Source organism: Amorphotheca resinae (assembly GCF_003019875.1).
Source record: "Amorphotheca resinae ATCC 22711 unplaced genomic scaffold M430scaffold_7, whole genome shotgun sequence".
Classification (NCBI taxonomy): Eukaryota; Fungi; Ascomycota; class Leotiomycetes; order Helotiales; family Amorphothecaceae; genus Amorphotheca; species Amorphotheca resinae.
In genome coordinates, this window is record NW_020194477.1 from 866670 (window position 1) to 885453 (window position 18784).

Here is an 18784-nt window from a genome sequence, read left to right on the forward strand (position 1 = left end):
ACAAAGGGCTGTTAAGAACAGAAGGCTGTCGAGAACAGAGGGCTGTCGAGGGTATTCGCGAAGGCATAGAGGGCTGTCGAGAACAGAGGGCTGTCGAGGGTATTTGTAAAGGCACAGAGGGCTGTCGAGAACAAAGGGCTGTCGAGAACAGAAGGCTGTCGAGAGGGCTGTCGAGGGTATTCGTAAAGGTATAAAGGGCTGTTAAGAATAAAGGGCTGTCGAGGGCTATAGAGGGCTGGCAGGTAGAAGGGATTTACGAAGGTAGAGGACGTTTGTTTACATGTAAACAAAGCTAACTCTATTAGCTTAGTCACGTAATATAAAATCACGTGATTTTAGAATAATACTATATAGTAGTAGTAGTATAAGTTCTAAGTATAAACCTTAAACCTAAACCTTAAACCTAAGCCTTAAGCCTTAAACCTAAGCCTTAAACCTTAAACCTAAGCCTTAAACCTAAGCCTTAAACCTTAAGCCTAAAACCTAAAGCTAAGTTCTAAGTAGTTTTAAACTAGGCTTAAACTAGGCTTAACCTAGTTTTACTTACTTAAGATAATCTTAAGTTAAGTTTAAACCTTACTTAAGATACTATAAAAAGGTACATAAGTAACTAGTAGTAATTAAAAAAGACACTAGATTAGGTAACCTAGTCGAGTTTAACTATAAGAACTACTTTTAGCTTACAAAAGACATTAAGAAGCTATAAGACCTTGTACTATAGACGCTATAAGTAAAGAAACTAAAGATTGTACTAGAGATAATAGCTATAAAGTTAAAGTATAGTAGTAGAGTAACTACTGTATTTATAGACTACTTAAGTAGGTTACTGTCAGGTGTATTTCTATAGAGTAAAAGAGGTAAGAGTTAATAGACAGTTGTAGTATATTTAAAGGTATATCGCTACTTCTACTATAGACTAATCTCTAAACCCCCTCTCTTTTTACCTCTCTCTCTTTTATTCTTATACTCCTTAACGCCTACTATTACCTTAGTCGTAGTACGTAGTTACTCTATACTTGATTTCTAAGCTATTATAGTCTTACGTATTAGTATACCTAATATAGTATCCTTTCTTTTTAGCTTTTATCCTTAAAAGCTTATAAGTAGCTATTAGATTATAAGGAGGCTATGTTAGGCCTAGATATAGCCTTTAAATCCCTCCTTACTAGAATAAAGGAATAACTTAATAAATAAATACGTAACTATATAACTAGTAGTGTTAAGGAAAAGAGAGTAGTAGCGACTTTATAGTATAGTAAAGGCGTGTAGCTAAACTATAAGATTTCTATTATATATCGTACTTTTAGATCTTTACTTTATGCCTCTTGTATTTACTTTTGGCTAAGACATATTATAGTAAAGTACTAGTAAGTCGCTAGGTAGTTATAGGACCCTTAATACGTAGTACTAACTATATTACCTAGGTACGCTAGTTTTCCTTACCCTTTTACTACTTTTAGAAATCCTTTATTACCCCTTACTAGAAGGTCGATAGTATACTAACAGTAGGTAGCTATAGAGATTAAACTATATTATTATTATTGTTCTTACTGCCTATGCCTACTATATACAGAACCTCTATACTATATAAATCACGTAGTAAAACCGTACTAAAGCTAAGTAAAAACCTACGTGCTACTACTTGTGTTTACACTATTACGGCGCTACTAAGGCGCCGGGTCCTTATTACTACCTTACTAGAACTTAACCTTCTAGCCTAGTAATACTAAACATACTAACAAGACGCTAGTAAGGCGCTAGTAAGGCGCCGGCTACTAGCTAGGGCTACTCCTTCTCTTATAACTCCTCTACTAGGTAGCGCTTAGCTAGACAGAACTATAAGAATTAGCTAGTAGACAGTAGCTAACAGATTAGTATACAAGCGCTCTTACCTTTCTTTATTACTACTATAAAGTCGCGAAACGTCTATAGCGCTCTTAGGTAGAGTACTTACTATAAGGCCTGTTACTATTAATCTAGCTACTAGTAGTTAAGGACTAGGTAAGCCGCTATCTTTAGGGCCTTACTATAAGGGCACTAAGAGGTCGCTACTTCTAGTACTCTACGCTTAAAAAAGAAAGCCTAGAGTCTAACTTTACTAGTATAGATCTGTATTAAAAGAGAGCTCTTATACTTATAAAGAAGTAGGTACTTCTTAAGGGTATCTACTAAAAGGGCAGGTAGCGTAGCTAGGGCAGCGCCCTAGTAGTGTGCTAGTAAGCTATCGTGTTAAGACTATTATACCTTCTAGTTCCCTTATAAGGTCTCCTTTAAGAGAGAGTCCTTATACTAGTCCTTTGTCTATATAGCTCAGCCTGTCCTATACTTAAGTAACGTATAAGGTAACACTATAGTAGCGCTATAGTAGTATCTCTAGTATTATTAAAGACAGGCTACTACCTTATTATAGATAGACTATATAAGTTTACCTTTACCTATATGTTTAAGACGTTGTTTAAAGTCTACTACCTACTTGTTAAGGTAAAGGTTAAGTAAGGGCGTAGCTGTTTTAGACTTAAGAAACCGGACAGGCGTCGCCTAGTACGCCCTTATAACGACGTAAAGGTACTATAACTACTTTATAGTAAGGTCCTTTACGATCTCCTTAGCTCGCTACCTAAAGGGACGGTACTAGACCCTTACGTTATATACTATAGTACTCTAGATTACCTTTGTATAGATCTCCTTTACGTGTAGTAGGCTATATCTCTACGCGGACGTAGTAAGCCTTATAAGCGTAAACTACTAGGTAGTAAACTTTTGTTTAATAGCGTTAAGGTAGCCCTTCTATCTAAGCTTTTAGTCTAACTAAACTCTTAGAAAGCACGCCTCTTAGACTAGGAGTATAACCTAGCTATTAAGGTAGACAGGTGTCGTTAGTATAGTGTAGGCGTAAGTAAGGTAAAGGAGCTTACTCTTTTCTAAGGCAAACTCTATTCCTCTTATACGCGACTACTAGCTATATATCTACTACACCCCTTTAAGGTACTAGCGTATCTTTATCGTGTCTTTACTAAAAGCTAAGAGGTTAAGGTCGTTAGCGAACCCTACTATAATAAGGCCTATATAACCTTATAGTAGCGTGTACAAGCTAGTAGTATAAAGGAGAAAGAGGATAAGAGAGAAGAGCGAACCTTATAACACCTTTATAGTAACTTCCTAAGGTAGCGCTGCCTTCTTGTTAAAAAAGAGACTAGCTGTCTAATTAGTAAGGAAGCTATATACCTACTATACGGCCTATATAAGGAACCTTAGGTACTAGAGAGTATAGAGAAGGCGTGTATAGTTTACTATATTAAAGGCGCCTTTAATATTAAGTTAAAGAAAGGACGCTATAGCCTTGTAGCTCTACGCTATATACGTAGCGTCGACTACTATTTTAACTATAAGGTCTATTAAGTACTATAGCTGGTTCCTTATCTGTGTTTTTAGGAAGAGCCCTTACGACTCTACGGCTTTAGTAAAGTACTAGCTAATTACTAACTCGATTACTTTACTTATTACGTTTAAGAGTAATATTAGCCTATAGGCCCTAGCGGTTTGTTACTACTTAAGGGTCTTTCTAGGCTTGTATAGTACTACTACCTTTACTACTTTAAACTACGTAAGGAAGTACCTTAGCTAGAGGCTTGTAGTTACTATTACTATAAGGAGCTTGGCTAGAGGGCGCCTATATACCTTAAGGAAGCTAGTAGGTAGTAGGTTAGGGCCTGGCACCTTTTAGGTACCTGTCTTTTAGAGAACGTTAGTAATATCTACCTCTATTATAGTGTTGTTAATAGTAAACTATTAGTACTACTCGTTCTAGAGGTCTAGAACGACGTTACTAAGATTAGCTATTAATTCTAGAAAGAACTATTAGCCTAATACTATTACTTTGTTATAGTAGCTTATAGCTAGTGCCTTCTTATTAGCGCCTTAAAGAGGCAGGAGTAAGGCCGGTTCTAGGAACATATAGCTATAGAGCCTGGCCTACCTCTTAAGACTCTATAGTTTTTGTTAGTCCTTTAAGGTAGTAGTAAAGGCGTCGCGCTAGCTTCTAGTTTTTACGTCTTGTATTATATAGAGTTAATAAGTACTAGCCTACTAGAGGTCGCGCTAGTAGAGCTTAGTTAAGGTAGTAGCGTATTAACGGCGCGCTACCTGTACTTACTAGACGGCCTTAAGGACCTTACTATTCTACTAAGGCTTAGTACGCCTCTAGTTAACCTTCTTCCTTAAGGTAGATATGTTTATAGTACGTACAAGCTAAGAGGTAAGTAAGTTAACTGCCTTATCGACCTTATAAGGTATATCTAGCGGCTTTAAGGAGAGATAGAGCCTCCTAGCCTTAATCGTTACTAGTTCTTTGTCTATTAGGGTCTAGCTCTATCCTAGTGCCTCTATAGCTCTCTCCTAGTAATCCTCTACTTAAGTAATAACCTTAATTAGCTAGGTACAGTAGTTAGATCCCTTATACCCTAGGTTACCTTAATAAGTATACTAGAGCGTCGCTATAACCTACGCGTAGTTAATCGTTAAGTCTTGTTTGTTATGTTACTACTGTATTAGCTCCTCTTAAGGTGTACGTAGTAAGAGCTACTACCTACAGGCTAGATAGAGAAGGGTCTCTAATTTAGGGGTAGTCTTACTAGCTCTGTCTTAAAGCAAGTAATAAAGGTTTATATTACTTATAACGATCTATAGCCCTTTTAGGTCCTCTCTAGTAAGCCGCTAGAGAAGACTAGCCTAGCCTAAGGAGTTAGGAATTAGCGAGTATATTAACTAGACAGTAACTCCTTATAGAGTAACGTAACACTAGTTAACGCCTGCCTCTACTACTTAAGTAAGAGGTAAGTACTACTTATAGACGTAGATAGCTACTCTACCTTTACTCTTATAGACCTGCCGGTACTTTGCCTATACTAGGTAGTAGACTGTCTTTATCTAAGTATTATACTATAGCTCTTAAATTACTATAACGTTGACTTTACGGCTATTATAAAGTACTATTAAGGCAAGGCTGTTCCTTCTTATAGTGTTCTAGTATACTATTATTAATTTTATTACTAAGAGTCTAGGATCTATAATTCTTACGTTATAAAGAGGTCGCTAGACCCTTAGTTAGCCCCCTAGCTTAACATCTTTATAATGTCGTAGCTCTAGACTGTTATAGTGTCTAGTGCCCTAATAAAAAGGCGCCCTTACCTTACTAAAGTCTTTACTATAGGCTTCTTACTATTGCCTGTCTATAGTCTTTTATATACTACGATCTAGTAGCTATTGTCGCTATCTTATAAAGACACTAGTGTAACACTAGGTACCTGGCTAGTAAAGCTACTCTTAGATACCTTAAACTGTCTAGGCCTTTGTTAATATACAGTATGTACCTACTCCTTTGCCTTAAGGGCCTTAGGACACTAACAGTCTTACGCCGCGTATAGTCTACTATAGTTAACGTATCTCTTTCTACTATTAAGTTAGGGGTACTCCTCTTTACCCTAAGGGTACGCTACTCTTATATAGTAGCTATACTAGGCCTAGTTCTTATAGAACCGCCTAATGTAGCTAAACTAGTAGTACTAGAAGTATCTTTAGATTCGTAGGTCGGCTAAATACAGCTTGTAGTTAAAGATCTAGGCTTACTAGATTAACCCTTGTTCGTATAGGCGCGTTACCGCGTTAGTGCTCTAGAGGTATAGTACTACTATTATAAACTTTACTATAAGGGCCTTAACAGGTTTAACTTTAACCTTTATAACATACGGCGTATAGGCTTAGATCTTTACTAGTAACGCTCTTAGCTTTACTTATATAATCTGTTTTACTAGTAGGCCCTTTACGATTATAGCGAACTTACTCTCGTAAAGCTAGGCCGTAGGCCTAAACGCCCTCTATACCTAGCCCTAATCTTAGATCACGTTCTTTAGTATAGCCTCTTTAAACGTAAGGATAGTGTCGCTACTAAGTAGCTAGTAGGTCGCTACTACCTTAGCGCCCTTTATTACTATATTAGCCGCTATTACTACTTTAATAGCGCTACGACGTACTAGGTCTTCTATCTGTCTATCTGCCCTAATCCTTAGCTCCCTAATCCGCCTTTCTAGTATAACCTAGACTCTTGTTAGGTACTAGCTTACTACTAACGCGTAGGTAGCCTAAGGGGCCGCTATTATTACTAGCCTCTAGAAGGCCTCTTCTAATATCGTTCTTAGTTGTCTAATCGTTACTAGGTTATCGTTAGAAAGGGACCTAGGGGTACGTAAGGAGGTCGTCGTGTTCGTAGCTCTTGTCTCTACTACTATCGTCGTTATAGTAATAAGGTCGCGTAAGAGACGCGACGCCTCTTCTTCCTTACCTAGTATTACGTAGGCTTTAATCTTTTATATGATTTTCTCTGTCTTATCGTCCTTATTACCCTTACTACTCTCTAGCTCCTTACTATAGCTCTTAGTTAAGGTATAGGAGTACTAGCTTCTACCTGTAAGTAGGTAGTGTTAGCTCTGTTTAAGTCTAGCACACCTACTATCCGTTACTATAGGCTTGCCTATAGTCTGCTAGCACTCTAGAGGGTATCTAAAGGTACTGATTTTGATTCTATTGTTTATTTTCGAGTTTTTAGGGTAGTAAGGGGCGTAGACGACCGTTCCTTTTTTTTTTAATTAAGATTAAACTATATTACTTATAATTATATTTTTTAAGTAAATATAGAAAAATACTTTCTTTATCCTTCTTTACTTAGTCCCTTTCTTATAGCGCTAAGGGGTATATAGAGACTTGTTTTTACTAGTTTATTGTCTCCTTTTCTTTTTTTTACTTTATATAAATATAACGCTACTACGCTCTTCCTTTCTTACAACTCTTTTAACGAACTTCTAACAAACCTTAATTAAACTACTAACGACAACATAACACTAACAAAGTGTTTAGTAGCTTATAAGCGATACTTAAACTAAATAGCTTTATAAGACCTATAAGGTACCTTACTAAAGTATAAGGATAACGACTATAAGTATTCCTTTCTAGTAAAGAGTAATAGCCTAATAGTATAGTAGCTACGTTAGTAAAGTACGTCTATTATAAAAATTTAAAAAAAGAGTACATTTTTATAAGTATAACCCCTTTTAAGGCGACGCTCTTATGTCGTAGCTTTGTTAACGTTACTAGGTCGTTACAACCTTTTAAGCTAGAGAGGTCAAACTTTAGAAGGCGATTATAAAGAAGGATAAAGTAAGTTAGCTTGTTGTTTATAAGGAAGTCAAAGCTAATACGTATAGGCTATAATTTAGAGCGCCTAAACTTTAGTAAAAAAGAGCCTCTAGTATTTAAAGTCTTAGTCTATAATATTAGTAAAGAAGTAAGTTTAAAGTAATAAGGTAAAGAAGAAAGAGAGGATAGAGAAGAAGTTAGTCTATCTAGCTAAAATTACTAAGTAGCTAGAGATTTATAACAAAGTCGTAATAGTAGTAAACGTAAAGGTAGATTAAAGAAACTAGATTACTAAAGATACGTTATAAGTATAACGTAACTACGTTACTATCTTTAAGAGGTACGTAACGTATTTTAAGAAAGTTATAAGTATTCCTTTCTTAAAGTAAAGTCGCTACTAATTTAAAGGTAGTACGCCTATAATCTATAACGATTAGAAGGTAGTAAAGAACTTAAAGATACTACTAAGGATAGTAATAGTAAAGAAAATAATAGTAAAAAGGATAATAATAATAATAACGTTAAGGACAAATAATGTTTAAACATAGGTTAAAGCTTGTTTACCTAGTAGAATTATGCCTTAGATCCTTTCTTTTACTAGGCTATATAATAATAAAGTCGATAGTACTTTATAAGGAGGTTAATAGCTAGGATAGCGCTTTAGGCTTCTTTTCTTTTCTTTTGTTGTTTTTTTTCTTTAGGCTAGATAATAATAATATTAATAAAGGCTTATAAGGGCTTTAACAGATAGGACGCTAGATAGATGTTTTTAGTAGTTTTTTTTTCTTAGATACCTAAGGTTTTAGGTATTAATACTATAAATACAGGAGTCGTACTTACTTTACTATAAGGACGCTAGTACTAATATACTTTTTTATTAGTAATCTTAATGTATTTACTTATATTTACGTAGTAATAGACTATTGTTAAGGTTCTATTATAGTTCTTATAAGTTTTCTAAATCGTTATACTCTTTTTATTTTATAAGATAAAATCTGTTTCTTTATAAGCCTTTATAGCTAAGAATAGCTTTTACTTTAAATGTTTCTTTATCTAAGACTAGGATGTCTATTAGGCTTATAAGGACTTTACCTTCTTATACCTTATAGGGTTCTAGACTTGTAATTAGAAAGGTAGGATATAGCCGTACTAACAAAAGAAAGCGTAGTCTATAAGTAAGTCTATAGTCCTTAATAACGTCTTTAATTTAGTAAAGGCTAATATACTTATTTATAAATTTCTTAGAGAGTTAACGTTACCTTAGGTGTTTTATTAATAAGAGTACTTAGTCTCTCTTTTTAAATAAAATCTTTTTCTAGTTCTAGTTATACTATTTCTTATACTGTTTTTAAGAATACTAAAGAAATATAATAATTTCTTTATAGCTAGTACTTTATAGCTACTCTACTCGCGTATTAGCTACTAGCGCCTCTACTAGCTTTAACCGGTTTAAGGGTATGTCCTTAAGACCTTACGGCTAGTACTTATATAGTACGTATAATAGTGTTACATTTATTATAGAGTACTATAAAGTGTTGTATATAAATTTAGTAAGATCTAGCTTAGTTACCTAGTTGTCTTATACAAAGCTATAGTAAGTTTAAAGGTAATACTTAATAGCTTAGTTCTACTGTTTTGTCTACCTGTCTGTTTATAGGTAATAAGTAGTACTAAGTCGCTATAATGTTACTAGGTACTAGTAAAAACTACTCTAGAATTTACTTATAAAGAGAGAGCCTTAGTCTAAGATAATACTGTCTAGAATTCTAAATTGTTATATAACGTAGTATATTAGGAGAGACACTAGTCTATTACTAGTAAGACAATTAGTTATTAGAATATATAAGGAAAATTTTGTAAATTAGTCTATAATAACAAGTATTAAGTTATATAGTTTACTTACTACGTTATAAGAGTAAGGTAGCTATATAATAAAGTTAAGTAAGATCTCTTACTAAGGTTTAGAAGGAATAAGGAGTAGGACTAACTTACTATATAGTAGATAAGTCCTTACCTTTGTTCTTTAATAGATAGCGTAAGTAGAAACGTAATAGTAGACGTCTTTATTAAGACTCGGCTAAAAGAAGGATTAAGAAAGCCTTTTCTTTATTTTACTAACTCTCTAGTACCTTATAGTAGGTACGTTATAAAAAAGCTTTAGTAACTCTTTATATAAGCCTAGATTATTAGGTATATATATACGTCTATAATACTATAGTAGCGTATTATCCTTAAATGTCTATAAAGACCTAGTAGTGCCTTAGCTACCTTACTACTTCTTCTACTCTTTATTAGTAATAAAGGCGTCCCTTTACTATATATTATAAAGGGCTTCTAATAGTAATAGTAGTAACGTTAACGTTACTATTACCTAGCTATTACTCTTACTAGCCTAACTCTAAGTAAAGTTCTCTACTAGTATAAGAGTGTTTAATTTACGACTTAATACTCTAGTAATAAAAGCGTAAGGTCTTTAAGACCTACGATCGCCTTAGTCTACTAGCTAGCGTAAGTCTAGCCTCTTACACTAGAGCGATTTTACTAAGATAGTATACGTTAAGGAGGTTACTAGACCTTTAAAAAGAATAAAAGGAATTAAAAGAACAAAAGGAATTAGAAAGATAAAAGAAATAAAAGCTTTGTTTTAAACAAGCCTTATAGTAAGACTAATAGCTTCTAAGGTAACTACGTTTACCTAGAATTTATTAAGGAAAGTTACTAAGAGAGCTTGTTACGCCTTTAATTACTTATTAGGATCTTATAAGTTAGGCTACTATAATAACTTATTAGTAGGGTTTTAGCTACTTTCCTTATATTTAATCTTAAAGTTAAAGACAAAAAGTTCTTCTAGCTATCTAGCTTACTACTATAACAACTTTAGCTTTATAGAGAGGTAATAGTAGTTTAGGTAATCTATTAAAACTAATACTAAACTTTATATATAAGCTAAGTATAGCCTTTATAACCTAAAAGCCTTAACAATAGCTATTAACTTAGCGTTAAGGGTATTATAGTATAGCTCTAGCCCCTTTAGCTTTCTAGAAATAAACGTAATAAGGTACTAGCGGCCTTCTTATAGCTATAAAAGGATAGTACTAATAGTATAAGTAGATATATCTGTTTCTATATATGTAAGTAGTTTAAGGTTATAGTAACGTAGAAAAAAGGCCTTTATAAAGACTAGTCGTAACTTGTAAAAGGCCTTTAGGGCTTTAGAACTTAGTGTAATAGTACTAGTAGCGTCGCTCTAAAAGAGATTTATTAGTAGTATAGTAATCTTTAAATAATTCTTAATAAAGTACTTATAGAACCTAGTAAACCTTAAGAAGATACAAATGTCCTTTATAGTTATAAGAATAAGCTATTCTTAGATTATAGAGACACGCTTAGGTTTAATATAAACTCTTTATAAGTTAATAACGTATCTTAGGAAACTTACTTACTTTATATTAAACTTGTACTTTAAGAGGTTAGTATAAAGGTTATGTTATTAGAGACGTTTAAGGACGTAGTAAATATACTATATATACTCTTCTTTATTTATAGAGTAGATAAGGATATTATTAAGATATATAATATAAATATTATTAACAAGATTCTCTAGTACTTTATTAATAAAGGACTAGAAGGTCGCTAGTACGTTTACTAGCCTAAAAGGTATAATATAGTATTTAAAGTAACTATATTAGTACTAGAAAGCCGTTTTCTACTTATTACTAGCCTTAATACAAACTTAATAGTACGCTTTATATAGGTTAAGCTTAGTATAGACGCGGGCTTACGACAGCTAATTAAGGATCTCCCTAATTAATAGAATAAGGGCTTAGTTCTTTCTAGTTATACTATTTAACGCTTAGTAGTTAACATAAAGTCGTAGCTTTTCTCCTTTCTTTAGAACAAATAGTATTAGAGTACTAGTAAGGCTCTTACTTAGACAGATCTATCTTTTTACTAAGGCGTTATCTAAATATTTGTATAAGACACCTAGCTTAACCTTTATAAGTAAGTAGATTTAGCTATATAGCGGTACTACGTCTCTTTTAAGGTCTATTATATAAGTAAGGCTATTAATTACAAGTAGTGATCTAGCCCCTTTCTTAGAGAAGACGTCTATAAATTGTTAGTACTTACTAGGTAAGGTTACTATAGCCTTACTATCTTCTTATAGTTCTTCTTATAGTTCTTTCTTACTTAAGGATTCTAGGTCGACTATAATTAGTTATACTATTACTATAATTACAAATTAAGCTTCTTTTATTACTTTCCTAATTTCTTTCTTTATTATATATAGCTAGACTATTAAAGATAACGTAAGGTATACAAACGTCTAGGTCTTTTATAAAACGATTAGGTCTATAGCCTCTAGCTATAGAAATCTAAGTATAATATCTAAGTCTCTAATATTAGTAACGACAAATCTACCTTAATATCGCCTTACTATTAAGTAGTTATCTTAGGCCTTAACAAATAGATTATATAATCTAAAGCTTGTTATCGTTTTCTAGAATAGTAAAGACACTATAATATAATTATTAAGTTACTATAGTACCTCCTGTCCTAATAGTTGTAAGTAGATAAGGTTAACTTCTACTCTTAAGTCTAGTAAGGCTAGTATAGCTACTTAGCTACCCTTAATACGTATCTTTACCTAAATACTTATTAAGGGTCGTCTCTCTTCTTATTGTTTAGGCGTAACGTAACAGGCTACTAGTATAGTATTAGCGCCTAAAGTACCGGCCTTATTAAGGTACTAAGTGTAAGTATGCCTAGACTAACTATATATAGAGTATTTATATAGTAAGTACGAATTTGCCTAATAACCAGGCTACTAGTATTAGTAGTAGTTACTTTATACCTTACTTACTAAAAGGGTTTTTGTAACACTAGAAGAGTCCTTTTACGTATTTAAAGTTTAGCTACTAGATGCCCCTTATGTGTTTACTAGTATAAATAAGGTCTTTAGATTATAAGAAGAGCCTTTCTTAGTATAGTATAGTATTAAAAGGGCTCTGTAAGAGCCTTTTTGTTACCTTGTCTAAATAAGAGTTTCCTTTCTTAACACTACTACCTTAACTACCTTAAAGGTATCTAGGACCTTGTTACTTACTATATAGGCCCTTAACTTAGGCTTTAAATAATTAATAAGAAGGTAGATACAGAACATCTCTAAGAAGGCGTAGCCGAGTTTAATAACTAGAGAGTTATACTATTAAAAGAAATTCCTAAAGGTCTTGTTTTAGTTTTAAGTTAATATTTAGAGTTTTAATACTACTTTAAGAGAGTAAGTACCCTTATCTATAATACTATAGAGGAGCTACGCCTTTATTTCTTCTTAAGTTACATTAAGAACTAATCTACCTTTTTCTAAGAAAATAAAAGACTTTTAGCGCTCTTTAATATAATCCTTTAGTACTACTACTATAGCGTTAACACGTTTAGTATCTATTAGATAACTCTCTAGATAGGTATTAAACTCTGTTTTCTAGTCGAATAAGAAGGTCGTAATACTAGTATATATCTTGTTTTTTAGTAGAATAAAAAGGGTATTATAATAGCTCTTCTTTATTTCTTTAACATAAGTTCGCTAAAAGGGCTGTTCTACTTTAGAAGGGTTATTAAATTCGTATAGGTTTATTAAGGGAGCCTTTCTCTTCTTAAGCGCTATAAGGTAGTCTTACTTTTACTTAAGGCGCTACTCTACCCTTACTTAGGCGATCCTCTTGTTTAACTTAGTCTTACTTAAGGAAAGGATTTCTATTAACATTTAAGGAGTCGTACTAGGTTTACTATTATCTACTTATAAAGAGGTATTCTAAAGAGTTACTTAAAAAGAGGCCTATATCTTATTAAGGTTTATTTGTCGTGTCTACGTTATTACTTCTTACTTTAACAGTCTGTAACCTTTTAGTAAAGGAAAGAGATTAGAATGTTAGGTATATTTTTATAAAGTAAAAGAGGTAAGAGTTAATAGACAGTTATAGTATATTTAAAGGTATATTACTACTTTTACTATAGACTAATCTCTAAACCCCTTTTCTTTTTACCTCTCTCTCCTCTATTCTTATACTCCTTAACGCCTACTATTACCTTAGTCGTAGTACGTAGTTACTCTATACTTGATTTCTAAGCTATTATAGTCTTACGTGTTAGTGTACCTAACAGTTACTTAACTATTATAGCTACTAGACAAGTTCCTAGACTCTCTCTAGAATAATAGTAGTTTTGTTAATATCTTTAAAGACTACTAGATAAAGGTAAAGCTTTAATACAACTAGTAAGACAAGATCTTAAGTAAAGTAAAGGTTTACTTACTTAGCGTTAAAGACTATAAGGTACTAGAAGACACGTTTAACAACCTTATAGTTAAGGCTACCTTAAGAAAACCTTTTATACTACGCCTTTTATATACCTTACGTTTATAGTCTAGAGGACTATACTAAATAGTAAAAAGAAAGAGAGAGTTGTTATTAATATTTATAGGTTAAACTAGCTAGTTATACTAGATATATACCTAATACCTATATAAGAAGATATTTTATAAATAATATAAGGCTATAAGTTTATAATAGTAGTAGTTAATACTTTAAGCTATTTTTACTAATAGTAGAATTACTTAAAGACGCGTTACTACTTTATAGTAGTAATATATATAGGTTAATATACGTTTAACTATACGCTTATAGGCTTTTATAATACTTTATTCTATACTTAGTAGTAAGTAAATACACTAATAGTATATATAAAATTATTTGTAAAGGCCTTTATAGACGATATAGTAATTATAAGTAAGACCTTAGTAGACTATATTAGCTATATATAAGAAGTATTTACATACTTTATATAAGTAAACATTACGTTAAAGGGGCTAAAGTACTTTATTACCTTTTTGTTAGTTACTATACTAGAACAGAAAGTCGACTCTTTTAGTATATTAACAACAGAAGAACACGTTATAGTAATAGTAAAGCTTACTTTTCTAAAGAACTTATAATAGCTTAAGCGCTATCTAAAAATAGCTAGCTAGATATAAAATAAGGTACTATATTTTATATAGATTATAGAGCTCTTATAGACACGTAAGACTAAGCTTTTAAAGAAGGCCTTAATAAAGGGTAGAGCCTACTAGAGCTTTATAGTAAAAGAGGCTTTTACTTACTTAACAAGTACTAAGTAAGTAGCTTTTTTAGAATTATAAAAGAAGCTTATAAACCCTTAAGTCCTTACTTATTTTAACGCTAATAGATAGCTGTTTATAGATTTTAATACCTTTAAGTAAAAAGAGATTAAAGTAGTTACGTACTATATATAAGGCGATATAGTAAGAAAGAATAAGTACCCTTTATAGACTAAGGTTAAGCTAGTCTTGTTTTTATTACGTACTTTATGTAGTATAAAGACAAGGTACTAGCTAATAAAGCTAGAAATATATACTATAGTATAAATAGTACGTAAGCTTATAAGGTTTATTAAAGGCTTACGCGTTTAACTAGTAATAGTGTTTATAGACTATAGCGCGCTATATAACATATCTAAGTAGTTAGATATTATAACAACTATATTAATACAGAAGTTAAATCTACGACTAGTTCTTATAAGTAAGTATTTATATAAGTTTAACCTTAATATTTAATATAAGCCTAGTAAAGCTAACATTATACTAGATATACTATCTTAACTATTAACTATAAAAGAGGTCCTTAACGACTTTAAAGTAAGAGAGTTAGATATACTATTTGTAAAAGAAGCGTTTTACTATATAGTAACCCTAGTTAAAATAGACCCTACCTTTAAGTAAGATATAATTAACAAGTACGTAATAGATACTAAGCTATTATAGATAGTTAGTATACTATAAGACAATAAGAAACTAAGTAAAGATATAGTAAAGCTACTCTTTAAGTAAACGTAAGATAGACTCTTATTTTATAAAAGTATTAATAGATATCTTAGGCGTCTTTATATTCCTTAGGCTTATTTAAAGAAAGTATTTAGTAACGCCTATAAGTATAGGTACCTAGGCTATAATAAGATATTAGAAATTATTATATTATTATTATTGTTCTTACTACCTATGCTTACTACATGTAGAACCTCTATACTACATAAATCACGTAGTAAAACCGTGCTAAAGCTAGGTAAAAACCTACGTACTATTACTTACGTTTATACTATTATAGCGCCGCTAAGGCGCCGGGTCCTTATCACTGCCCTACTAGAACTTAACCTTCTAGCCTAGTAATACTAAATATAACGCTAGTAAGGCGCTAGTAAGGTACCGGCTACTAGCTAGGGCTACTCCCTCTCTTATAACTCTTCTACTAGGTAGTACTTAGCTAGATAGAACTATAGGAATCGGCCGGTAGACAGTAGCTAACAGATTAGTATATAGGCGCTCTTGCCTTTCTCTATTACTACCGTAAAGTCGCGGAACGTCTATAGCGCTCTTAGGTAGAGCGCTTACTATAAGGCCTGCTACTATTAATCTAGTTACTAGTAGTCGAGGACTAGGTAAGCCGCTATCTCTAGGGCCTTACCGTAAAGGCACTAAGAGGTCGCTACCTCTAGTACTCTATACTTAAAAAGAAAAGCCACTCTATCTAACTTTACTAGTATAGATCTATATTAAAAGAGAGCTCTTATACTTATAGAGGAGTAAGTACTTCTTAAGGGCATCTACTAAGAGGGCAGGTAGCGCGGCTAGGGCGGCGCCCTAGTAGTATACTAGCGAGCTATTGTATTAAGACTATTGTACCTTCTAGTTCCCTTATAAGGTCTCTTCTAGAGGGGAGTCCTTATACTAGTCCTTTGCCTACGCGGCTCGGCCTGTCCTATACTTAAGTAACGTATAAGGCGGTACTATAGTAGCGCCGTAGTAGTGTCTTTAGCGTTGTTAAAGACAGGTCGCTACCTTGTTATAGATAGACTATATAAGTTTACCCTTACTTATACGTTTAAGACGTTGTTTAAAGTCTACTACTTACTTGTTAAGGTAGAGGTTAAGTAAGGGCGTAGCTGTTTTAGACTTAAGGAACTAGACAGGTATTACCTAGTACGCCCTTATAACGACGTAAAGGTACTATAACTACTTTATAGTAAGGTCTTTTATAATCCCCTTAGCTCGCTACCTAAAGGGGCGGTACTAGACCCTTATGCTGTATACTATAGCACTCTAGATTACCTTTATATAGATCTCCCTTACGTGTAGTAGGCTATATCCTTACGCGGACGCGGCGAGCCTTATAAGCGCGAACTACTAGGTAGCGAACTTTTGTTTAATAGCGTTAAGGTAGCCCTTTTATCTAAGCTTCTAATCTATCTAAACTCTTAGAAAGCGCGTCTCTTAGACTAGGGGTATAACCCGGCTGTTAAGGTAGACAGGCGTCGTTAGTACGGCGTGTACGCAGGTAAGGTAAAGGAGCTTACTCTTTTCTAAGGCGAACTCTATCCTCCTTATACGCGACTACTAGCTATATATCTACTACGCCCCTTTAAGGTATCGGCGTGTCTCTATCGTGTCTCTACTAAAAGCTAAGAGGTTAAGGTTATTAGTAAACCCTACTATAATAAGGCCTGTATAACCTTATAGTAGCGTGTACAAGCTAGTAGTATAGAGGAAGAAGAGGATAAGAGAGAAGGGCGAACCTTATAGTACCCTTATAGTAACTTTCTAGGGCGGCGCTACCTCCTCGTTAAAGAAGAGACAGGCCGTCTAATTAGTAAGGAAGCTATACACCTACTGCACGGCCTACATAGGGAACCCTAGGTGTTAGAGAGTGTAGAGAAGGCGTGTGTAGTTTACTGTGTTAAAGGCGCCTTTAATGTCGAGTAGAAATTATTATAGTAAACTTCTTTATCTTATAGATATTAAAACACTTTTACTTATTCTTAAAGTACTACCTTAAGTGTCAAGTATACAAAACTACTAGACATAAGCTATATAGCTTACTATAACTAATCCTTACACTACTTATACTATTCTATACTATTACTTTAGATTTTATAGTAGGCTTACCTATATTAAAAGAAGGATTTAATACGCTTCTTATAATAATAGACAAGCTAATAAAGAAGATTACACTTATCTTAGGTAAATCAACCTAAATAGTAGTAGAATAAGGCGTTATAGTAGTAATTTAGCTAATAGATCTAGATTAAAGACCCTTAAAAGTAATAATTATAGACTATAGTCTATAATTTTTAGTAAGATTATAGACAGCTATATTCTTACGATTAAGAACAAGGCTATTATACTTAATAGTATACTACCTATAGTCTAACAGTTAGAGTAAAAGAACTAATTAGACAATAAAGATTACTCTTTAATATTACCTTAATATACTTAAGGACAATACACTCTAGTATAAAGCGCTCTTAGAGCTATAGTTTTATCTAAACAACTTGCTTTTAGCTAGTACTATAGTAGTAAATCGCTAAATAAAGTAGTGTATAGATTTATACTAAACGATATAATCACGCTAATTATAGACAAGAGTAAGGTAGTTAAGACCCCTTAAGCTTATATTACAATAGCTAATGCCCTTAATATAGTAGTAATATTAGTAAAGTATTACTATAATCTAAGGCATAAGCTAATAGTATTTAAAGAAGGTAATAAAGTGTACTTACACTTATATAAAAAGTACTTAATCCTAGTAGAAAAGAATAAGAAGCTAGACAAACAAAGGGTAGGCCTACTTAAGGTACTAAAGAAGGTTAGTAAGTATACGTATAAGCTAAAGGTCTTAGAACACTAGTAAGTATATAATATGTCTTTAGTCGTATACCTAGAACTAGCTCTTAAGAGTACTAACTTTTATAAAAGACAGCCTTTACTACCCTTAGAGGTAGTTATAGTTAATAGTAAAAAGAAATAAGAAATTAAGAAAATAGTAGATAAGAGGTTAAATAAAGGCTATATATAGTATCTTATATAGTAAAAGGGATTCGGTCTTAAGTTTAATATATATTATTATTATTGTTCTTACTACCTATACTTACTATATACAGAACCTCTATACTACATAAATCACGTAGTAAAACCGTGCTAAAGCTAGGTAAAAACCTACGTACTACTACTTACGTTTATACTATTATAGCGCTACTAAGGCGCTAGGTCCTTATTACTACCTTACTAGAACTTAACCTTCTAGCCTAGTAATACTAAACATACTAATAAGACGCTAGCGAGGCACTAGTAAGGCGCCGGCTACTAGCTAGGGCTACTCTCTCTCTTATAACTTCTCTACTAGGTAGTGCTTAGCTAGATAGAACTATAAGAATTAGCTAGTAGATAGTAGCTAACAGATTAGTATATAAGCGCTCTTACCTTTCTTTATTACTACTATAAAGTCACAGAACGTTTATAGCGCTCTTAAGTAGAGCGCTTACTATAAGGCCTACTACTATTAGTCTAGCTACTAGTAGTTAAGGACTAGGTAAGCTACTATCTCTAGGGCCTTACTATAAGGGTACTAGAGAGTCGCTACCTCTAGTACTCTACGCTTAAAAAGGAAAGCCTAGAGTCTAACTTTACTAGTATAGATCTATATTAAAAGAGAGCTCTTATACTTATAAAAGAGTAGGTACTTCTTAAGGG

The 18784-nt window shown here is 32.9% G+C and overlaps 2 protein-coding genes across 2 annotated transcripts; one reads left to right on the forward strand and one right to left on the reverse strand.

The window, feature by feature from the left end:
• Positions 1 to 10708: 10708 nt before the first annotated feature.
• M430DRAFT_103043 (hypothetical protein) lies at positions 10709 to 13451 on the reverse strand (the record flags this gene model as incomplete). Its single annotated transcript, XM_024860837.1, has 2 exons — positions 10709 to 10810; positions 13389 to 13451. Coding segments are annotated over 2 exons (165 nt in total), but the record flags the coding sequence as incomplete, so codon positions are not given.
• Positions 13452 to 17750: 4299 nt separating this feature from the next.
• Positions 17751 to 17942, forward strand: M430DRAFT_102614 (hypothetical protein; the record flags this gene model as incomplete). The annotated part of the gene is made up of 1 exon (XM_024860810.1): positions 17751 to 17942. A coding segment is annotated over one exon (192 nt), but the record flags the coding sequence as incomplete, so codon positions are not given.
• Positions 17943 to 18784: the final 842 nt, after the last annotated feature.